Source organism: Microcebus murinus, chromosome 23, assembly GCF_040939455.1.
Source record: "Microcebus murinus isolate Inina chromosome 23, M.murinus_Inina_mat1.0, whole genome shotgun sequence".
Classification (NCBI taxonomy): Eukaryota; Metazoa; Chordata; class Mammalia; order Primates; family Cheirogaleidae; genus Microcebus; species Microcebus murinus.
In genome coordinates this window covers 28,291,126-28,313,240 of record NC_134126.1, presented here as the reverse complement: position 1 = coordinate 28,313,240, position 22,115 = coordinate 28,291,126, and the positions used below count along the sequence as shown (strand labels likewise).

At 59.2% G+C, this 22,115-nt stretch overlaps 1 protein-coding gene across 1 annotated transcript; it reads right to left on the bottom strand.

The window, feature by feature from the left end:
* Window positions 1-1,052: 1,052 nt before the first annotated feature.
* On the bottom strand, window positions 1,053-21,625 carry SLC45A3 (solute carrier family 45 member 3). The gene is made up of 5 exons (XM_012759986.2): window positions 21,504-21,625; window positions 7,493-7,897; window positions 5,813-6,589; window positions 4,891-5,156; window positions 1,053-2,830 (listed from the first exon to the last, which is right to left on the bottom strand). Exons 2-5 carry the CDS (start codon window positions 7,665-7,667, stop codon window positions 2,396-2,398), a joined length of 1,653 nt encoding a protein of 550 aa, XP_012615440.1. The 5' UTR covers window positions 7,668-7,897; window positions 21,504-21,625; the 3' UTR covers window positions 1,053-2,395.
* Between the last annotated feature and the right edge of the window lie 490 nt (window positions 21,626-22,115).

Sequence of the window (22,115 nt, the reverse complement as noted above, 5' to 3'; positions counted from 1 at the left end):
GAGACCCAGGCTACCAGGGGGATATTCTCCACCTCATGGTATCTGGTTCTGCAGGCAGGGACACCCCAGGCCAGAAAGGAAGACATTGGTAATCGTTGTCTAGGTCCTATTTTGGTAGAACTAGAAAATTATAATTTTGCAATATCTATCACTCCTTTGGTATGTATTCTTCCATAAAGAAAAAAAAAATCTTCATTTGCTATCTGGCCATACTGAAATATGGCTTATATGGGAAAAGCATGATAAATACTTGATAATCCTTTCCCACGACTTACCAACTTTTGGAATAATGAGATGGTGCTCTAGCAGCCACCAAAGGTGACCAATGAGGTTGTTTTTATTAGTATCATTACAAACTTGTGAATTGTATACATCCGTGCTTCAATCCGATGTAGTCAGTGTTCTTGTTGAGACTCAAGTTGTGGCGTCTTTGGCCAACGGGATCACCTTCAAGGTGTTCCATGAGTTCTTTTGACATGATTCCGATAGCCTTTAATATCCCTTGTTTTTTAGGCAAGACAAGGTAGCTCAACTTCATCTGGGACGTTTCCTGCCCCAGACATGGACTCAGCCATTTCTCAAGAATCCCTCATGCATGGCAGTGACCACGATCTGAGTGCGAGCCTGGCGTGAAGAGTTAAGGAAATGGGAGAGTGTGAGAACCAGCGTAAAGGGCATGAACCAAGGCCCAGTGGTGTCAAAATTCTCGCCACGCACAAGCCAGGTGCAGTCCCTATTCTCTTGCTGTGGTCCATGAGGGCTTGCTCCATCTCCTCAACCACACGGGGGGCCCTTTGAGAAGGAAAATGTCCCCACCCTCCCACATTTCAGACTCTTTTCGAGCCTCCTCCTCCACTCCCAAAGGAGCACCCCAATCCAGGGTGCAGACTGCCTCGCCCAGTGGACACAAAGATTGCTGGTCTATGGCTCCCTCTGCTGGTGGCACTGGGAACTGAAGCTGCCAAAAGCCAAAGGTCCCCATGAACTGGGGAATTGAGAATGATTTTGGAGAGCTCTGGTTCTCCACCCTCAGAAAGCACAACACACGCCAATCAAACATATAAGAAGCCTTTAATTTCATCACCATAAACATTATACTCTGATTGCTCACATACAGTATAAAATATTTACTCCGCTAAATAAATAAGACGACATTATTGCAAACGGCACTTAAACCCCCCAGAGATAAGACCTCCTTAGCTCAGGCAGGGGGTGCTCCTGAGTTTCTGTGTGCGACTCCCCAAGCACAGATATACCCCGGGGGCTGAGACGGACGAAGGCTTGAGGAACCACACTTTGTGCTTCTGGTCCTGCTGGTCCTGCAACAGCCCCCAACAAAGGGTTGTGGAGCCAGTGGGGAAAGGCAAGGGGCTCAGGCGAAGGGCAGTGCCTCCACTGGCCCGGTCCTAGAGGGAGCAGGGGGAGTTAGGAGTGGGAGGTGGTTAGGGAAGCTGGTGAGACCTGAAGCTCCCCTACCCCCACCTTCCCTCAACACCCCTGACCTTGGGTGACGGCATTTGGGATATCAGGTGGGATGAGTACAATTTCCAAGGTCCTGGGTGAGCCATTTCTGGGGGCCAGACCCCAGGAGAAGGGGACTCTGGCAACGCTCGGCCCATGACCAGCTATCTCAGAAGACCTGGTTGTTGAGAGATCCCACCCTACCCAACTCCTGGACACCAACATAGAAAACTAGCGATGGCTCCCTTCTACTTTGTTAAATAAATAAGTTAAACATTTAAATGCCTGTGTCCCTATGAGGGCGACACAGGGACCAACAAGCCAAGTCCTGATACAAGGTGGAGGGGATCAGCAGATAGGCAGTGCTGTGGACCAAGGGGGCCTGGGCCCCGAGTTGCCGTGCCCCTCAGGACTCTCCCCCCCCCCAAATAACTTTCATACTTTCAGATCCCGTGGAGGAGAGCTTCGTACTAGAAACTCCCATGCAAGAGCTACATTGGGGAAACCTGCAAGATAAGGGGGCTTGGAGGTGGCTGAGTTTATTCAGCTCCCCAAATTTCTTCTCTGGATTATGTCTCAACCAAGATCCTGGCATCAACCTGTTGACCCTGAACCTAAGTAACCCACTTGCAGAGTCCCACATTCCAGTGCACGGAGCTAATCGAATGCCCTGCCCTTCTGGCCTCCCCGTGGAGGTCCGGCCTGAAACCCATTCGGAAAGCTGCCAGTCCGCCCACCGCAGCAGCCACCGGCCAGAAGGAACCCCCAGTCCCCCAGCTGTGCAGCTACACGCCTCGCCGCCACAGGGTGGCAGCAGAGAGCCGCACCGCTGTGGCAGCAAGAGACACGGGAGGGAGCCCCCAGCCCTCCTGGGCTACCTGAAGCCGGATGGAGAGCGGGGACCCGCGGAGGCAGGCCCTCCCCCTCCGCGTGTCTACACCGAGTATTTGGCCAAGTCGCTCTTGTCAAACACTACCCGCGTAGCAAAGTAAATGGCGACCAGACCCAGGCCCGCCGCGGACACCATGTAGGCAGTGACGGACTGGCTGAGCTGCACGATGGAGCCCATGAACAGGGACGGGGCCACCTGGGACAGCAGGAAGGCGCTGTCCAGGATGGCGAGGTCCAGGCAGATGCCGCGGCCCGGGACGACCCTGGCCTCCGTCGGCTCGCCCACCACCGCGCGCATGGAGACGTCGCAGGCCGAGGCCCCGCAGAGCGCAGGCGGGGAGGGGAGCAGGCCGCCGCCCGCGCCCTTGTGTCCGTTGGGGAAGGGAGCTCCAGTCTTGGGGCCCGGCAGGAAGCTGGTTGTCAGGCTGTCCTCGCAGCCACCACCTCCAGAGTCCCCTCGGTACTTAGGCAGGAACACCTGCAGGGCAGGGGTGGAGAAGGGGGAGGAGGACAGGTGTGTACCCAGGCACAGGGGTCCCCCGGCTGTGAGACCGGACCCTCGCCTTCATCCGGGGCTGCAAGAAACCAGTCAATGGGAGAGGAGGGGACAAAGCTGAAACTAGAAGTCTAGGTCTCCTCTAGCGTCTCTTACAAGCAAGCGGCAAACTCAGCACTGCAGGGTAGAAAAAGGACAGAGCCCCAAGTAAAGGAAAAGACACAGAAGAATGGAGACAGGTGGGAAGAGAGATGTCTAAGAATCGAGGGAGGAGATCCAGAGGCGAGGCCCCTGCTGGCCCAATCCCCACCCAGGCTCTCCCAGCCCTCTCCCTGCCTGCCTGCCCTCCCCTTCACCATCTGGAAGTCCTCTTCGTCCTGCAGAGAGACGCTCTTCCCGCCTGGGGCCCCAGGCCCCCGCTGGAGCTGCTGCCCTGCTGCGAGGTCCCTGGCCCCAGCCTTGGGGCAGGGAGGATGGGCAGGCTGCGGGTGGGAGGAATGGCCCAGTTCCCACCTCCCCCAGCCCCAGCTGTGCTAACGCCCAAGCCCTTCTCGCAGCTCAGTGAGGTGTCTGGTGGGCCCTCCCCACTCCCGCCCTGCCTCCCCGGCCCAGAGCCTCCCATGTAAGAGGACTTGGCCAGGTCTCCTCTGACGCTGCCCCTCGTAACCAGGAGTGTGTCACACAGGAGCGTCCCCGAGGCGGCTGCGACTGCAAGCTGGGAGCCTCGGCAGAGCTCAAGCCGGACACCAAGAAGGCCCACGGCTCACCCTGCAGCTCCACAAGTGGGCAAAGAGCAGGCGTGCGGCGTGCGGGGCCAAATCGCCATCAGCTGTGGCTAGGAACGGGCCTCTCAGATGCTCCCCTCCCTGCCTGCCACCCCGGGAAAGACCACTGAGGCTGGAGCCTGAAGAGGTCCCGGAGGACAGACACGCTTCTCAGCACAGAACACGCTCCCTGGCACAACTGCGGGTGCTCAAGCCTGGCCTCCGACACCGGCCTCCGTTCCCCCAGCCCAGGGCAGCGGAAGACCAGAGGCCGATGAAGGTTAGCGGTGAGCCAGCAGGGGTCTCGGGACCCAGCTCCCCCAGCCAAAGCGTTCGGCCCTCCTCCTGCACACCTCCCAGCCCTGCAGACACCTGGGCAGGTAGCCAGCCACGATTTACCTACTACCCCACTCGTGTGCTACAGGGGCAGGAGCCAGTCCCCCTGCAGCCTGGGAGCTCCATGAGGACAGGCCCTCATCTCCTCCTCCCTTGGGACACCCCAGCTTCATGCCCTTTGGGGCAGAGCTCTGCACCCAGGGCTGCAGTGAGGCCAGTGGAAGGGGACTAGGGGGACCCCAGTGCCTGGGTCAGGAGGCTTCCCCACAGAAGGGAGCCCCTGGAGGGGCTGGCTGGTGTGGGCAGAGCGGGAAGGAGGCCCCCCAACCTACAGTGCCCAGGTGAGCCGTGTCAGGTGCCAGGTGTCAGGCTCGGATATCTGCCGTGGAGGCAGGGGAAAGGGACAGAGGCAAAAGAGGGAGGCAGGAAAAGAAAAGAGAATTAGACAGAAAAGGAAGACAAACCAGAAAGAGAAGGGGCAGGAAGGAGACTTCCCACTCTCTGAGACCAAAGCAGGGCACAAGGCCGTCACGCTGCCTCTCTCCCTGGAAAAGGAGAGGAGCTCTAAGGCCAGACCGTCCCACTGGCCATCTGAAGCTAGATGCCCCGCAGGTCATCTGATCCCGCCCCCGCCTCTCTGCAGAGCAGCCAGCCCAGACTGAGGGCTTCAGCGAGCTGGCTCTTCCAGATTCCTACTGAAGGATCTGCAGTTTCCTGCAATCCTCCATTCAAGTGCTTCATGGTCCTGACCCCGGGAAGTCATTCCAAGAATCTAATCTACACGCTTCTTCCTCTGCAGCCCAAATCTCTGGTCCTGGGGCTAGGATGGGCTTCCTCTCTGATCAAAGAAAACCTCCAAGGCCTGTGGCCAGACAGCAAGTCCTGGACTGTCCAGCCTGCCCCGGCCCCCGCCCCACTCCCGCTCCGCCAGCCGCCGAGTACCTGCTTCTCCCGGTGGTAGAGGGAGGCCAGCGTGTAGGGCAGGATCTGCAGGGCCGAGAAGGTGAACCCGGTGAGGGCGGCCGAGACCGTCACCACGGCCACGCTGTGAGACAGGCACGTGGCGCCAGCAGCCACGGGGAAAGCCACCACACTAGCCAGGTAGACTGCCCGGGTGCCGAACCGCTGCACCAGCCGGTCCATGGCCAGGGAGAAGACCAGGGAGATGGCGCACTGCAGGAACAGCCCCAGGCTGCCCATCCGGACGCCTGGAGGGGGAAGGTGGCGTCAGGCAGGGTAGGGGGATGCTCCATAAGGTCTGGGGGGAGCTCAGAAGTGAGGGCCACAGGCACCTGCTGCAGGACATACCTGCTCCCCAGCACCCTCCCCATTCCACCTGCAGCACAGGAATCTAGGCTCTTCCGCCAGCCCTCGGGAGACATAGCCACGGCCATTAGCTAAGGGCAGGGGAAGATGTCCTAAGGGTTTTCTGGGAGCCTCAGCTTTGGGGACAGGAGGGCGAGAGGGAACAGAAAGATAGTTCTGCACAGGCTTCAACACTCTTCTAGAATACCTGAGCTGGCAGGCGCTGGAGAGATTTAGAAAGTCATCAGGGGAGCAGAGGGCACACTGAAGCTGGAGCCAGCCAGACCTGAAACCCAGCCTTGACTCCTCCACTCCCTCTGGACCCTGAATAAGCTCCAGCCTTTCCTTCTGCCAGACGGGGGCAATGACTCCGATTAAACTCTCAGAGCAGCCAGAAGCGCAACTGAAACAGCAGGCAGAGCCGGGTAAGCAGGCTGCGTCCATTTTCCCTTCCTGATGGGGGAGCCGGGCCCCAGGCACAGGCTGTGCCCGTCTCCCTAGCCGGGGAGGCACACAGGAGGGCGGCTCCCACGACAGCCTCCCTCCACAGCCGCCTTACCTTCGTCATAGTGTCTCCGGGCCTCGGTGCCTGGCTCGGCCCTGGGCACACCGCGGTACAGCCCCTCGCCCACGAAATCCGTGTAAAACAGCGTGAAGGTCATGAACGCCATCCAGCTGCACAGCTCGGCCACGAAGAGCCGGCGGAGGGTGCGCGGCATGCGGCAGCAGAGCCGGTGCAGCCGGGGGAGCAGGGCGCCCGGGTTCCAGAAGGCCCGGCACGGGCGGCAGGGCAGCTGCGCGGAGGGGACCGACAGCCCTTCCGCCGGCTCGGCCGGGGCCAGCGCCGCCTCCTCGGTCACTAGCAGTGTGGCCGCCACGCAGGTGAGGAAGATGAGCGTGAGCAGGCCAAAGAGGCACTCCTCCTGGGTGCCCAGGTAGGGGGCCAGGGCACTGGCGTCCCAGTCGATGGCGGGCAGCAGGTAGCCCAGGCAGCCCCCGAGGCTGATCATGAAGGCGTAGACGGAGTAGGCTTGGCGGCAGTGGTCCGGGTCCCGGAAGAGGTCGGAGAGCAGGGCCTCCAGTGGGGTGAAGCACACCTGGCCGCAGAAGTCCAGCAGCCCCACCCCCAGGATCAGCAGTGCCAGCTCCAGGGGCCGGGGGTCCGGGCACAGCAGCCCCGCCAGCCAGCCGGCCCTGGGGATGAGGAAGAGGCTCAGCAGGATGCCCAGGGACAGCGCCCAGATGAAGGGCCTCCGGCGGCCGTAGCGCCCACGCCAGTGGTCACTGGCTGAGCCCAGGAGTGGGACGGAGACCAGGCCCAGCACGGGGCCGATGCCTGCAAGAGGGCAAGGAGCACGAGTCAGTGGCGAGTCGATGGGACGGTTAAGGGGGACGGGGAGCCAAGCTGCTTGAGAAGGATGGAAGTGGCATCACACTGAGGGCGAACTCCACACGAGACTCGGTGCCAAGTCTTCCCGGGGAGTCCAATTTATTCCTCATGACACACGTATTACACACAGCCCTCTTTTCAGATTGGGGAAACTGAGGCATGGAGCAACTGATGAATGATACCTGTGCAAAGGCACCGAGCTACAAAGGGTAAGAGGCGGAGTTTCAACAGGCAGTCTGACTCCAGAGCCTGCGATCCTGCGGGGCCCCCTCTTCCTGGGCGTGGGGGTGTCACACAATGGTAACTAGTTGCCTTCTGTGGCTTTTGCGGAATTCATCTGCAGAGTCGGGAGCCCGGCCCCTGACCTAGGGGTAAAAGCTAGCGCTGGCTGCCTGGGAGACATTAATCGAGTTCCAGCTCTACTGGTCAGCAGCTGTGTGGCCTTGGCTAAGGCTCACCTAACCTCTTACAGGCCTCCGTTTTCTTCTCTATAAATCGGATCACACCTCAAAGGGTAGTTGTAAGGATTCAATCAGGTAACAGACATTAATTATAAAAGGGCTAGGAGTAGACAAAGGGTAGGAGTAACTTCTCCAGTGTCTCCTGTGAGCCAGGCATCATGCAGGGTCAGGGACACAGAGGTGACCAGGCTGTGTCCCTGTACTGTCTTCTCCTGGGGCACCCCCTCAGCCCAGGGTCAGCCTCCTGCCCGGCACCCCTGCCCACCCAGCACATGGACAGCAGGCGACCGCTCTCCCCCCAGACAGCTGCCTGGGCAGAGGCGCCCCTGCCCCACATCCCAGGTGGCACAAATCTGGCACAGGGAGGAAGGAGGATGTCGTGACTCACCCAGCACCATGGTCATGAACTTCTCCTCCACCCCCACTTCTAGCAGCAGGGGTGGCACGTAGGTGATGCCTGCAGCCAGGCACACCTCCAGGCCAAAGGTCAGCAGGTTGACCAGCAGGAGCTGGGCTTTCTGATGCCGCAGCAGGCGGCCCACCCACAGCCTCTGGATCATCATGGGCCAGGCGGGTGGTGGGGCTCGGGCCGTTCTTCACGCTCTCCAGAACTGCTCCGCCTCGGCTCTGCTCCGGGAGCCCGGGCCTGTCCTCCTCACCGCCACCGGCTGCCTAGGCTTCAGCCAGGCGCCCATCTCTGCCGGCCCTCTGGTGCAGGCCCAGCTCCTCAGCCCATGCTAAACACCTGTTGCCGTGGGCCACCTCGGTGGGGACACATCTCATTGCTCAGATCCTAAAAGGGCGGGAACAATCACAAGCACACAGAGTATTAAGTCCTGGGAGCTGGGGCTCCAGGATTTGCCCTAATTCGTCTGAATCCTGTCCATTCACTGGCCAGCGACTGGCCCTGCCACCTAGGTGCCACCCCCTGCTGCCCAGCCAGGAAATGCATGTTAATATTAGCCTACGGCTGACATAATTAATAAGGTAAATATGATTTGTAAACCTCAGCATGCTGCAAAGCCAAACAGATGCTGGTTATTCTGTGCTTGGCAATATTTGCAATCGCCCTCGCCTGCTAGGATGGGGGTCGGGAGAGAATCGAACCGGCGGCGGAAGTTCTGGTTGCCCAGGCCGGCTCTCAAGGTGTGCCAGGAGCCCCTCTGCCAGGCCTGGTTTGTTTGCTTTTCTCTCTGCACTTCCCAAAGCTGGGCTGCTCAATTCCCCTTTGTTAAGAGTAACACTTCCTATTCCTCGCTGCTCCTGGCTAGGAGCCATGCTGTACCGTGACCCCCACCCCCAAGGACAGGGGTGAGGGGGAAGGGAGGAGAGGCTGCCACTTGCTGGGTTGGGTTTTAACCTGTCATTGAAACCACTGAAAGAGAGCTCCCCTGGACAGACCTAGGCCCCAAAACCTTTGAGTTTCCCCCCAAGCTCAATGTTCACGGGAAAGAAAAGTCCACAGGTGACTGTCCAACTGTCGCGGGACAGTGGAGCTGTTCTCAGCAGAGAAGTCCCAGACTCACAGGGGCGTGGAACCACATCACCTGGCAGAAGCCATGATGATGCCAGTGACCCCCAGGCTGGCAGGGTGCCCCACCACTTCCTTCCTGGGTAGCCTTTCTCTGCTCCCTAAATGCATCCGTTCTCAGCAGACAGGTTCCCACGCCCCTTCCCGTCAGCCCAGCTTCCCGAGCGGAGGGAGAGAGCCACCACCAGCTCTGATCCCCCTGGGGGAGTGCCCACCCCGCACCCCCATCTGTGGCCCCTGGTCCTGCCTCTTGACAATGTACCCATTGCAGTTGGCTTTGCTTAGAAGTGACTACCAAAGAGGGAAAAATCAAGCCAGTCACCAAGAGGAGGTGCTACCAGAGGGCAAGGCGTGGTGAGGTCAGTAGGCAAGAGGCCCCTAACCTGTCATCCAAGCCAAGACAGAGGCAGGGGACAGAACTTCCCAGCACTACTGCCTGGAGTGCCTTCCCTCTCCTCCCTAATTCCATCCCATAAATGCTTTGAAGGGATGCTACTACTCCGGTGCAAGGACCACAGTGGCTGAGGACCAGGCTCCAACCCAAGAGCACCCCAAGCCCCCACTTATCCCCCCACCAATCACAGCACCTCATAATAAAAAGTGCTTCAATTTTTTTTTATCTTTTCGAATAACATAAGCTACCCAAGGGCCCCTGCATGTGACAAGAATGCTGCAGTGCCCTCTGAGCTGTGTCTGAGACTCAGATGGCCACCAGTCCCGGGTAAGGGCCGTCCACTCCGTAACGGCTTCTGGGGCTTCTCGGCTAGTGGATCAGGAAGGCGGGGACTCGGATAAGGCTGGGCAGGCGGCAGCCTCCTCCCCGCAGTCCTGCACAGGCCCGCGCTTGGAGACGGGCCGTGGGACCTCCTCTGGGGGTGGCCCGAGCGGCAGTGCAAAATACTGACCCACACAGTCCCAAAAGGGAGGCAGGGGGACCCGTCTTAGCTGAGCTGTTGTGGCCCACAGCACCCACAGGAAAGCCGGGGGCTGCACCCAGACCAAGGGGTGGTGCCATCCGGCACGGAGGGAGGGGTTCTGGGTCAAAAGGCTCCCAGCCCATTCCACCCCCCACCTTTGGTCAGGGAGGGCCCTGGACACTCACCTGCTCCGGGTTTAAGGGACCAGGTCCTCCCTGAGCAAACAGACTCCGTCAGACCTGGCCTCACCCATAACCTGCCCCCTTTTTCCAAGCCCTGGTTGCTCCCTGTTGTTTAAAATAAATTGCTACTCTCTAGCAACCATTAATCACCCCACCTGCCTTCCCTGTCCCTGAATCCAGTCCTCCCAGAAATGAACAGGATCCTGCTTAGCCCACAAGGGAAAAACACAAAAAAGGGGGGGAGTGGTAGTGAAAAAAGCAATTGAATCGCCCTCCCCCCATAGCTCATTAGCTGCCTCCCCCTCCCTGGGCTACCTCTCTCCACCCTAGACGTTCTTTACCTGGTAACTAGGGGCTGGGCTAGGTGAAGAACTCATAGAAAGGAGTTGGGTAGGAATCGAGCAGGTTCCAAGCCCAGCAGGGCATTGTCTGTTCTTAGATTGCAGAGCCCCCTCCTCCCTCGTTTGATTTCTACTCTGCCCTGGCGGTTCAGGGCACAACTGCCACCCCCAGACTTTACTCTTCCCAGCCCAGAATTGCCTGAGCAATCCCAAGCCCGTAAGAACACCCCCAAAAGGCCCCTTTTCTCATCCTTGCACCCTTCCTAGTGCCCCAGTCCCCACACTTCATCCCCACTCCAGGGTCCTTAAGGTGAGGGGACCACAGAGGACCCAAAGCACTAACTCAAGCCACAGGCCACCAACCCCTCCAGGGCCGTATCCCCTGGCGCACCAACAGAGAAGCCCAGGCCCAGGGAGGCCAGAGAACTCGAAGTCATTCGGTCCTGCTTTCCTGGCCACCACTGCTGTCAGCGGCCCCAGGGCACACTTCTAACCGAAGACTGAAAGTGACAGATCAGTGTTGGGCCCCCCTGTCTGGGGAAACTCCCCTGGTCTTCCTGGAACAGAGATACAGGCAAGGGGACAGGGTCTAATTCTCCCCTATACCCTCCAGTCTTGGAGATGCTTCCGACCCAAATCCTCCTGCCCCGCTGGCCCTGGAGCACGGTCTGTCTGACACACAGGAGATCAGCCTGAGCGTGCTCACCTGGTGAGGCAAGGGCAGGAAGCGGAGGGGCTGACCTCTCAGAATGGAAAGGAACAGGCCGCCTTCTGGGACAAGTCCCTCTCAAGTTCCCAACATCTCCCCTGCTCTCTGCTGCTGTTGCCGACGACGGCAGGACAGCAAGAGAGCTGGAGGAAACCCAAGACCTCTGGGAACCTTCGCGGAGCTCCGCCCCAGGCCATCCTTCCTCATCCCTGGGGGAACGAACCCGAAACCCAGAGCAGCCAAGGCCCCCGGGCAAGGTCGGTGCACCCGGATCCTCTCGGCCCAGCTCCAGGTACTGGGAGACTCGGTGCCCCATGCACCCCCCCATACACACGTGGCACCCCCAGGGCAGGCCATGGGCTGCATCACAACCCTCTGGCACCAGCCCCAGCAAGACAAGGGTCCTGGGACATGTTTACCTAACGAAGGAACCGGGGAAAGCAGGGGGTGGGCGTAGAGAGAAGGTGAAGACTGGAGTCCTCCTCCCTCCACAGGCTCCCCACACACCACGGAAATTCCAAGCCCAACCCCAGAAGCGGCAACTCCTGAAGGCTTGGAGGTGGTGAGGGGCTCCGATCGCCCCTCCCGGCCTGGAACGCCCCCCTGCGCAGGGAGGACGGGAAACGAAACTGAGCCACGAGAAACAAACTTGGCCTGAACTTTGCCCAAAACTCAAAAGGCAGAGTGGAGGAGGTGGAGGGAAGGCGGCCGAGCCCACTCCCCGGTGGCTCCCCCAGGGAAGGAGGGTCAGAGGGGGACGCATAAAGAGGCCTTTGAGGGCTTTCAAAGGGGCTCCTGCCACCCCGCGTGGCTGAGGTGGGGCTGGGGAACAGACTCCCTCTGCCGACAGACAGGGGCCAGCCGGGCCGGAGGGAGCGGGCTGGGGGCAGCCCCGCCCGGGCCAGTGTCGGCGGCAATTCTATGGCGTCTTTATGCAGGCCAGCGTCCCCACACCCCACCCAGCACATCAAACGGCCGCAGCCCCCACCAGCCCCGCACTCGCGGCCCTGCGTCCTCCCAGCACGCTGACAAAGGCCCTCTGCTTTCTCACACGCCCGGCCCGGCAAGCGGGAAGCAGCCCCTCTTCCCGCCACGGCCGCCGAGCCCTCCCCACGGAAGGGGAGACCCACATGCGTGCGGGAGGCCAGCCAGAGAAGCCATGACTCAGCTGAAGCAAGGGGGGTAGGGTCGCCCCGGCCCACCTCCCCCAGACACACCCCACCAGGCTGGCCTGTCTCAGGCCAGGACTGTGCAGAGCCGCGGGGGAAGGGGGGTCACAGCGCACTGCTCCAGGCGGAGCTCTCCAGGCTCCTGTAGGTTGGGGGACGGGGAGAGGACCTCTCAGGTCTGGGGGTTCACCAGCCCAGCATCCCTGGTACACGTCCCCGCCCCTTGCCCCAGCCCCAGGGCCTTACCTAATGACACCTGGCACACTGCACTCCCCAGATGAGCTCTGCTCTCGGGGCAACTCCACAAGGAGCCTTGGGGACACCCCCAGAAAGAGCCTGCACCTGAGAGACCTGAAGATGAGCAATGCAGACCCCTCTGTCAGGGACGTGTGAGGGTCCCCACCTGGGTGCTGGGGAGCGGGACAGGGCATTAGACTACACGTGGTTTCCGTGCCTTCCAGCCCATCGGGTCTGCGGTTCTCTGGGCCCAGATTATTTCCAAAGCAGGGAGGGTCTCTGCGTGTCCCGGCCCCACCCTAGAAAAACGCAACGGTGATCTGCGCAAGTAGCTGAGACCCAAGAGAGCCGCCCCGCAGGGCTCTCACGGCCACCTGAGGACACTGCAGTGTCACCAGGGCCATGGAGGGACTCCTAAGAAAGAGTCAGAGCAGTGGGAAGGGGTCCCCGCCCCGCCCAGACAGGCTCCCTAGCTCCTGCCTCCCCCAGGGCCCGGAGGCCGGGGATTTAGAGTCCGCCCTGCTGAGCTGCCTTTTCTTCCCTGGGACTGGAAGCCTTCTGCTTAGCAGCTTGTCAGGGAGAGTGAGGGGCCGCGGGCCGGGACACAAAGGGGATTAGGGGGAAACCTCTCGGCCTGCAGAGTAATCCATCAAACTCCCTCCCGGCTGCCAGCCCCGGCCCCTTCCCACTCGACTCCCCCTCCAGCTGCTGCGGCCCCCACCCCCTCCGGCTCCCGGGCACTGTCACGTTGGGCAGCACAGAGAATCCCAGGCCCTAGGGGGGCAGCGGGGGCACACCACAGACACTGGGACAAGGCAACGGCCCTCCCCCCACTCGCCCCCAATGTGTGAAAACCCAACAGGTGGCAGTGGCTTGGAGAGGAGTTGCTTTTGTTGCCCTGTCTGAGAGCCCCAGTCCAGCTTTGGAAAGGAAACAAATGCCAGAGGAGACTGGGGGAGGGGCGGGGAGGGGCAGGGCAGCGGTCCATAGAGCCTGCGCTGATCTCCCCTCCCCGACTCGGTGACAGGGACTCTGGGGCTAGCCTGACCCTCACCTTGGCCACTGTCAGTCCCAGCCAGCCTAAGCTGAGGCCAGAGCGCCCAAGGGTCCCCTGGCAAGCCCATGGCGACAGTCAACACAGACCCACAGTCTGACCCCAGGCACCCGGGTCTCCCAACCAGACTTCATTTCTGAGAACAGCTGCCACCCAAGGTCACACTGGGCACGCCCTCCAAACCAGGACAAGCCGTGTGCTTCGACCTGGAGCGCCCTGCTCCACCCCAGGGGCCGGAGCCTGTGTGCGCCGACATCCCCCAAGCCCGGCAGACCGTGCAGGGTGACCTGGGTCTGGGAGTCAGCCTGACCTGCGTGCATTCGCATACCAGCCCGGCCACGCACTACAGCTGTGGTGTCCCTTGGCCTCCCACGCCTCGGTTTCCTCATCTACAATCAGTAACCGCAGCCACCGTCGAGGCTTACTGCACGCCAGACGCTCTGCTGAGCGCCTCGGTCTCCAACCCTCCGATGGGGTGGGTGCAGTCAACGCGCCCGCCCGTTTCATAGGCAAGGAAACTGCAGTCAGTCCCCGACTTCACGGATGTGCAGTAGGTTTGAGATAAAGGACCTGAACGTTCCTGGCGGCCGCTTCTTCAGCGGCCTGCGCCTCCTCGGTGGAGGAAAGCCGGGACAGGCCTTCTCAGTCCCAAACCGGGGAGGCCGTGGTCGGGGAGACCAACCCCGCCCTTCTTCTCGGCTTCCATTCCCCCCACCCACCCACGTGCCTCCCCCACCGCACCAGAGCCTCTTCCAGCCCCTGCTGCAAGAGGAATGCCAAGAATGCGGACGCCTCCCCAGGTGCTGGCCCCAACAGGTGAGGAGAGGTCACTGCAACAGACCTGCCTGGCCACGGAAGGCCCCGGAGGAGGGTGGGATAAACACCCACAGGCGCGCTCAAGAGGGCGATTTCCATCCACAGGGAAAACGAACCCAGGGGCTGCCCAGGACATGTGCAAGGTACTCGATAGACTGTACCTGCCCTCCAATAATCCATACAATCCAAATACAGAGTAGGTATTTTGTAGTTCACAAGGATGAACATCTCTCAGTCTCAGAACTTAACAGGCCCAAGGTTCACAAATTCTAGAAAGTGCTCTGGAGTGGGAGCCAGGAGAGTCTAGCCCCGTTCCAGCAACTTTTATGGCTGTACAGCCTAGACAAGCCACTTCGCCTCTCCGAGACTCAGTTTCTACACTGGTAGAATGAGCGCGAGTGTAGATAATGTCTAAGGCTCCCTACAGCTGTGCAGCCAGGCAACTGATCTCACGCCCAGCCCCGGCCCCGGGCAGGTGCTTCTTCCTGGACAGGTGCCCACTGACCAGGCTCCGTGGCATTCAGGAAGGGCCTTTCTCAGCCTTCCGCCAACAAGAGTCAAGGGGAATCGGGTGTAAAGGGCTCCCCGGGTGCAGATAGACCCCATCCTTTACCCGCCTACACTGCTCAAATGCCGAGAGAGTGCCAAGGGTCATCAGTCACCTGAGACTGAACCAAGTAACCAGGACATCTGAGGGCAGAATGCCCTCTTCCCTACTCTCTCCCAGAGGTGGACTCTGTTCCGGGCAGAAATTAGTAACTAAGTTCTCCTCTCCTTGGGCCACGATAAAGGCTTCCCTATAAGGTGGGGCAGCAGTACCAAGAAATCCCTTGGTCCAGGGTGGGGAAGAGGAACGTGGGAGGGAACAAGGAGCTCAGCACAGTGTCCAGGCCACTCGGAAGTTCCCTCCCCCATCCCACCTCTTCCTACAGCCCCTGAAAGTGAGACCTGAACAGCCTCCCTCCTAGTGAACTTGTCCCTTGTCAGTAGCCTGGCCAGGCTGCTCTCTTCAGCCACGCACAGCCAATCCCGGTCCTCACCTTCTGCCTGGTCCCGCTTAGGAGTGGAGGTATCCAGGAAAGAGGCCAGGGGACTACAGATCCGGGCAGACCTACAGATGAGCAGAGCCCTGGGCCAAGAGTCACACCAGGGTGCTGGTCCCAGCTCAGCCATGTCCCGTGCCTCCAGGGTCTCAAATTCAAAGGCCTCTAAGACTCCATCAGACCCGATATCCTAGGGTCTGTGATCAGCCCCATTTATAATCAGACAGCTGAGTCAGACCCAGTTCTTTGAAAGTGTGTTCTCAAAAACAGCCACTCTGCGGTAAGCAAGGTAAGAGTTGGCTCCAAAAGAGACTTTTAAAATTTTCATTAAAGATCTCAAGTTCACCGGCCGTTGGAGGAGGCACACCCCAGTGCCTGCAACCTAACCTCCCCTAAAGGAAAGGGCACTAAAGCCCACCAGCCCTGCTGAGCCGGTTATACGTAAGCCCACCTGGAAGGAGGCAGAAACCAGCCCCTGCGGCTCCTTTAGCAAAGGGGTAAAATGCGATCAGTGTGCAATGAAGTGGGACAGGTGCTGAGACACAGCCCACAGGGTGGGTGCCCAAGGTGGGGGGCGTGTCTACTTCTCCCAGGGCTTCCTAGAAGTGGCCACGATGCTTCCCCTTGAAGGATAAGCAGGTAGGCTCTATACGGCATAAAAGGGTGATCCCTTTCCTCCCCATCTTCTTTTTTTTTTTCTTTTGAGACAGAGTCTCAAGTCTCACTCTGTTGCCTGGGCTAGAGTGTCGTGGCGTCAGCCTAGCTCACAGCAACCTCAAACTTCTGGGCTCAAGCGATCCTCCTGCCTCAAACTCCCAAGTACCTGGGAATACAGGCATGCGCCACCATGCCCGGCTAATTTTTTTCTATATGTTTTTAGTTGGCCAATTAATTTCTTTCTATTTTTAGTAGAGACAGGGGTCTCGCTCTTGCTCAGGCTGGTTTCGAACTCCTGATCTTGAGCGATCCTCCAGCCTCGGCCTCCCAGAGTGCCAGGATTACAGGCGTGAGCCACCGCGCCTGGCCACTCCCCATCTTCTGTCGTGGCTGATGCTCCTTAACAGAAGACAGGTTAACAAGAAAAAAGCACAACCGACCTATATGACTATAGTTTTATGGGACCTGGGAGAATTCAGAACGAAGACCCCAACACCCAGGGTGAACCACCCACTTCTACGCTTAGGTTCGGTGAAGGAGGGACAGCCGTGTGGAAACGTGATTAGACTAAAAGGGCATGAGCTACAGGTAACAGACGAAGTGGGGAAATCTATCTAGCAAGGCCTGTCCAGATTCTCCTTGGCTTCTCTGTTGTAGCATTTCTTCCTCCTGAAGATGGGGTAGGACCCCTTTGGAAAGAGGGTGTAATGACCTACTATTAAACAAGGCAGGTCAGAGAATATCTTTATGGCCAGTTCTTACACAGAAAGGCAGGGGGCAGTTAGAGTAGTATTTTGGGGTTGTATGACTGGCTACGGAGAGAGGGGTCTTGTTTCTATGCTCTGCCTTGGGGAAGAGGGATTCTAATCTCCATGGCTTGCCTTGGGGAAGAATGAGGGGCGAGACACAGGAAGGTAGGAGGTGGTCAGAGATAAACTTTGTTTCTGAGGCCTTCACTTTGGGGTACCATTTTCTGAACCTCAACAGGAGAAGAGGGCATATGTCTGTAAAACAAGGTCCCTGGAGCCTGGGATTCCTAAGCACGCCCCCCACTGCTCCCCAGTAAGGTGTGCTGGAAAGAATACCAGACCCAAAACCACAGCACCAGGTTGCGGTCTCACATCAGGCCTGGCTATCCATGTGTCCTTAGAGGAGTCATCATACCTCCCTGGGCGGAGGAAGAGGGGATGCATCAGCCCTGGGCTTGTTTTTGCTAACAAAGTTGTCACCATGCTCCAGTTACTTCCTCTTCCTGGGCTGCTCTCTGCCTCCACCTGAACCCCGTGTCCAGCTTGAAACCCACACCTACCTCCTCCTGGAACCCCAGCCCTTCAAGTCTCCCCTGCCTCCCGCCAACCTCGGCCGCGCTAACCAGGCATGCCCAGGGTTGGATGCTGCGGGCACTGTCCTCATCCTCAGCGTCCCTGCTCTGCGGTCCTCCCCCACTGGCGCCCCTGGAAAGCGCGCAGCACGGGCGTGAGACTCCCGGATGCTCAACAGAAGGCCTGCGGGGAGGCCGAATCAGGATTCCCGTCGGATGTGACTGGACCAGCTTGCCCGGGATTCAAGCGGGGCCACACTCAAGGTATCCGGGTGCTCGGCTCTTTCTAGGGACAGGAGCCAGGAGCAGGGCTCTAGATTGCCACATCACTTGGGATAGGCCAGGGCTCTTAGCTTGGACATTATTTGCCAATTCAAAGTGCACGAGATTAGAGCGGCCTTGCGGGAAGGGCACAGCGAGCACAGGGGAAAGAGGAGCGGCTGCTCCCGAGGGCGCCCTACCTGGCTGGCACCGTCCGGCCTGGATGTAGTAACTGAGGGACGGTGGGATCTAGGAACGGGAGCTGGCCTCCAATCCCCTTCTTGCTAGCTCCTCCCAACTCCCCAAAAGCGATCTCCAGGAGTAACAAAAAAGAGCAGGAACAAACATCCACGGAGCACCTGGTCTGTGCACTTTGCTAAATGTGCATATACATTTAATCCTCACCACAACCCTCGCAAGGTGAATGCTATCCTCTCTGTTTTACAGGCAAAGAAATCAAGGCCAGTAGGGGAGGCGGGCTCATCTCCAACATCAGAGGCAAGACGACCCACGCGTCGTTCAGGGCTGGTAGCAAAACTGTGGACTTCCTCCCAGGGAGGAGGAAACAGACCACATAGGAGAAAATGAATTAAATAGGAAGTTCTGGCCCCAGGGATCAGGACCATCCCGCGATGGCTCTGTCACCAGCCCCTGCCCCCAAGCAGGGGCACTTAGTACACTGGACAAAGCTCAACACTCCAGCTCTATTGCTGGGAGTCAAGTGGCATCAGCGTTCAAGACACTGGGCCTGGTACCAACTGGTCCAGCCTCCACCCTTGCTGCCCAGCAAACAGGGCCACTGACTGTTCAAAGCAAGCAAGGCTGCAGTTTTGTTTTTTTTTTTTCCTTCTAGACACCAAAGAACAGTGCAAAAGATCCTAAGAGTTGGGGAGGGAGGACAGAGCAGAATCCCAACTTCAGGGCACCCTCCCCACATAGTTTCCCTAAAAATAACAAATAACCTTTCTGCATAGAAGGCTCTTAACTTTTTAGGACATATAAACACCTTCATCACCTCATGGTACCCTCTTCCAACTTGAGTACACTCTTGGGAGGGAGGGAGGGAGGGAGGGAAGGGGTTTCTGGGCTAATTGAAATTGACTGGGGAGAGACATGGACATCCAGTCCTGGTGTGATCTTTGCACCTGACCACAAGTTCAACTGCAGATGTGTCATCTGTAGCTTATATACAGTTATGTATGGTCTAATTCCCTTGCTAGGAAACTCTGGTTTCCTTTTCTTTTTTTTTTTTTTTTTTGAGGCAGAGTCTCACTCTGTTACCCAGGATAGAGTGCCGTGGCGTCATCATAGCTCACAGCAACTTCAAACTCCTGGGTTCAAGTGATCCTCCTGTCTCAGCCTCCCGAGTAGCTGGGACTACAGGTGTGTATCACCACGCTCAGCTAATTTTTCTATTTTTAGTAGAAACAGGGTCTCGCTCTTGCTCAGGCTGGTCTCGAACTCCTGACCCCAAGCAGTCCTCCTGCCTTGCCCTCTGAGAGTGCTAGGATTACAGGCATGAGCCACCATTTCCAGCCAAAAATCTGGTTTCCAACTGTAAACCAAAATGATTGCCTCCACTGTCACCAAATAACAACAGCTGACATCTATCAAGCTCCTTTTATGAGCAGCTGCTGTGCTCAGAGCTTTACCTACATCAGCTTATTTAATCCTCGCAATACTGTGAGGTAGGTACTATTATCCTCATTTTGCAAAAGAGGAAATTGAAGCACAGAAAGTTTAACTTGCACAAGAGGAAACCAGTTTGCCAGAGACCAGCAACTTAACTATTCACACCAACTTCCCAAAGTCCAGGGGACCTTGCTCCCAATTCAGAAATAAGGAGCACAGCAAAAAATTATATTTGTTGTTGTTTAAGAGAAAGGCCCAGGCTGGATGTTGCTATCCGTTCAATCACAGGTGATAGTTATAATAGAGCCAGCTGGTACCAGCTAACAGTTATTGAGCACGTACTATATATCAGGCATTGTTAAGCGCTCTACGCTCAGTTTAACAAAGCTATAATTTTTAGACTTTATGTATTTACAAATATTATTTATATCTGTTATAATTTAACAATTCACAAAGCTATACAGTAGGTATTATTATTATCATTCCCATTTTGTAGCCAGGAATACTGAGGCTTAGAAGTATTAACTTGCCAAGCCAGTGGAGCAGCCAATATATAGACTGCCTTCCTGCAGCCTGGGTTTTTAGCCATAACGTTGTGTCATCAGACTGCAATGGTCCAGATGATAGTACTTAAAGTTAATTTCACTTCCAGAGCGCTCAAGGCCAGCCCTGCCCAGGCTGAGCGCTCCGGCTCCAGCCCCCACTCCAGCAAGCGGAGAGCTGGAGAGGGGCCTTCCTGCAATCCCTCCACCACCCGGTGGCCTGGGAACTGGCTCAGTGGGCCACCAAAGATCACTGTCCAGCTCCTCCCCGTCCTCCCTCAGGGCTACTCGGAGCCAGGAGGGCAGGGGGAGTTCATGACACACCCCATGAACACACAGGAAAACTCCCCCCAACACACACCCGCTAAATCGGGGCCTGTCTGTCCACAGCTGTACATTCATCCACAGCTGTATTTTTATCTTTGGACTCATCCTGCTGACTCAAGCTCCATTTTCTGAGCACTTTTAGAACAACAGAGTCCTGGCTCCACGACAGGCCTGGTGGGAGGAGATAAGGGAGGAATGAGGGGATGGGACGGGTCCAACAGAAGGGCCCGTGACCTCAAATTATGTCCCGCTTATCCCCTAGGATGTGCTGCGTAGGGGTTTCCACAGGCTTCCCAGCTAGCCCGTACCCTCCCCATCCACCCCACACACCGGCCTGTTCCCCACATCCTGGGCAGGTGCGTCCACGCCGAGGCTGTCTCTGCGCGGAAAGATCTGCGGAGTGCATCCGGAAAGGTAGCCAGAAGCGCCCGGACCGCAATCCCACCCTTGCGCAAAGCTTCCAGCAGCCCCGCAAGGGTCACTCTGGGCCCCCGTTTGCTGGCAATGGCCGGCTGCAGGGCAGGACAGTAGCTGGGCTATTCTTAGTGCCCGCTCCGCGGGGACTGGGTCAGTGTAACAGCTGAAGGGCGAGCCCTCACCAGGTACCCGCCAAGCCAAACCCCTCCCTGCCCCCCCACCCCCCGCCTGCGGCCCCTTGGGAAAAGAGGAAGCAGGGGAGACCGCACCCCGGGGAGGGGGAAAAGCTGAGTAGGTCAAGAGTGTCAGATTCCGAGGTCAAGGGCAAGAGAAGCCCGCAGGACTCCAGGGCCCGAGGGGAATGGGAGACCATGGGAAGGACTGGCCCTCGCTCGGGACTGCAGGTGCCTGGGGGCGTCTCCAGCAGGCCTGCTGCCGCCTAAGCCCGGCGCTCTGAGAGGCTGCACCTGACGCCAGGTACCACCGCGTCACACCTGTCTGCTGCTGGGAGCACTCGCGCCGTTCCCGCGTGAACCCCGGGCGGCGAGGAGAACACAGCCGCCCCTTGCCTCCACCCCTCGCGAGGGGTAACCGAGGCTGAAAAGGGGGACACTAATACACACACACTCCAGCCCGACCCTCAGCCCAGAGCCTCGCCCCAGAACTAGCCACCCTCTCGCTCCTCCCCCAGAAAGCCGGCCCGAGCCCGAGCGCCCCGCGGCGTCCCGGCCGGCGGCCCCTTCCCGGCTCCCCCAGGTCCCGGGCTGCGCGCGCCCCGGTGACTCATCCTGCCCCTTTCCGGTGAAGCCCAGACAAGGGAAGAAAATAAACGCAACTTTCCAAAGAAAAGTCTGCCGCGGGAGGCTGCGACAGGAGCGAGCGGCCGCGCCGCCAGCCGCCGCCGGCCCGAGCTCGGGAGGGGCCGCTCCCCGCCCACCCGCCGGCCTGGGACAGCCCGGGCGCCGGAGCCAGCCCGCCCTCCGCGGAAGAAAGCGCAGCTCCGCGGGCACCCAGCGGGCGCTGGGCACCGGCACCCGCCCGCGGCAGAGCGGGGTCGCGCCCCCGGCTGCGCGCCCTCCCGCGGGACGCGCGGGGACTCGGCGCGCGGCGCCCAGGACGGCCACGGCGCGGCCCCATCCCGCGGGGCGCAAAACACGCGACACCCCGGCGCTGGGCCGCGAGCGCCCCTCCCTCTCCCGCGCCGGGACCCTCTCCCCTGGGAGAGGAGGGGGCGCGCGCCTACCTGGCCGAGGCGTGCGGCTGTCACCCGGGGCCAGCGCGTGCAGGCTCTGCCCCCTCCTTCCCCCACGCGCGCCAGCCGGCGGCTTTTAAATCTCCAGGTTACTCCGCGGGGGGAGAGAGCATGCGCGCTGGGGCTGCCAGGAGGGGGGCGGGGCGAGGCGGGACGGAGGTGGGGGGTGCTGGGAGGGGGATGGAGGGGTGGGGCTGGTACCCAAGGGAAGAAAGCCGGAGGTCTCCAAGCTGTCTTTGTAGCCGCGGCCGCGACAGGCAGCCCCCGCGTGGCTCTGGACTGCCCTATCATTACCTAGGGCATGCACCGCCCCCTCTGCCGCTCGCCACCAAAACATTTAGGTAGAAGCTCGCCGGCTCCGCGGGGCACCTCCCCGCCCCTCCCCTGCCCGGAGCCAGTGCGTGCCAATCCGGCCACCCCGGTCTCCGAGCAGAGCTGCACCCCACCTGTCCGGGACCATCCCCTGGAAGGAGGTGTCACATTCTCCCTGAGTTACTCTTCCCGCCGTTTGCCACTCTCCGACGCAGATAGAGCTTCCTTATCCCTCTTTCTGCAGCTAAAAGCCAAATTCCATTTTTCCCCCTCCTTAAGAGTGTGTATGGG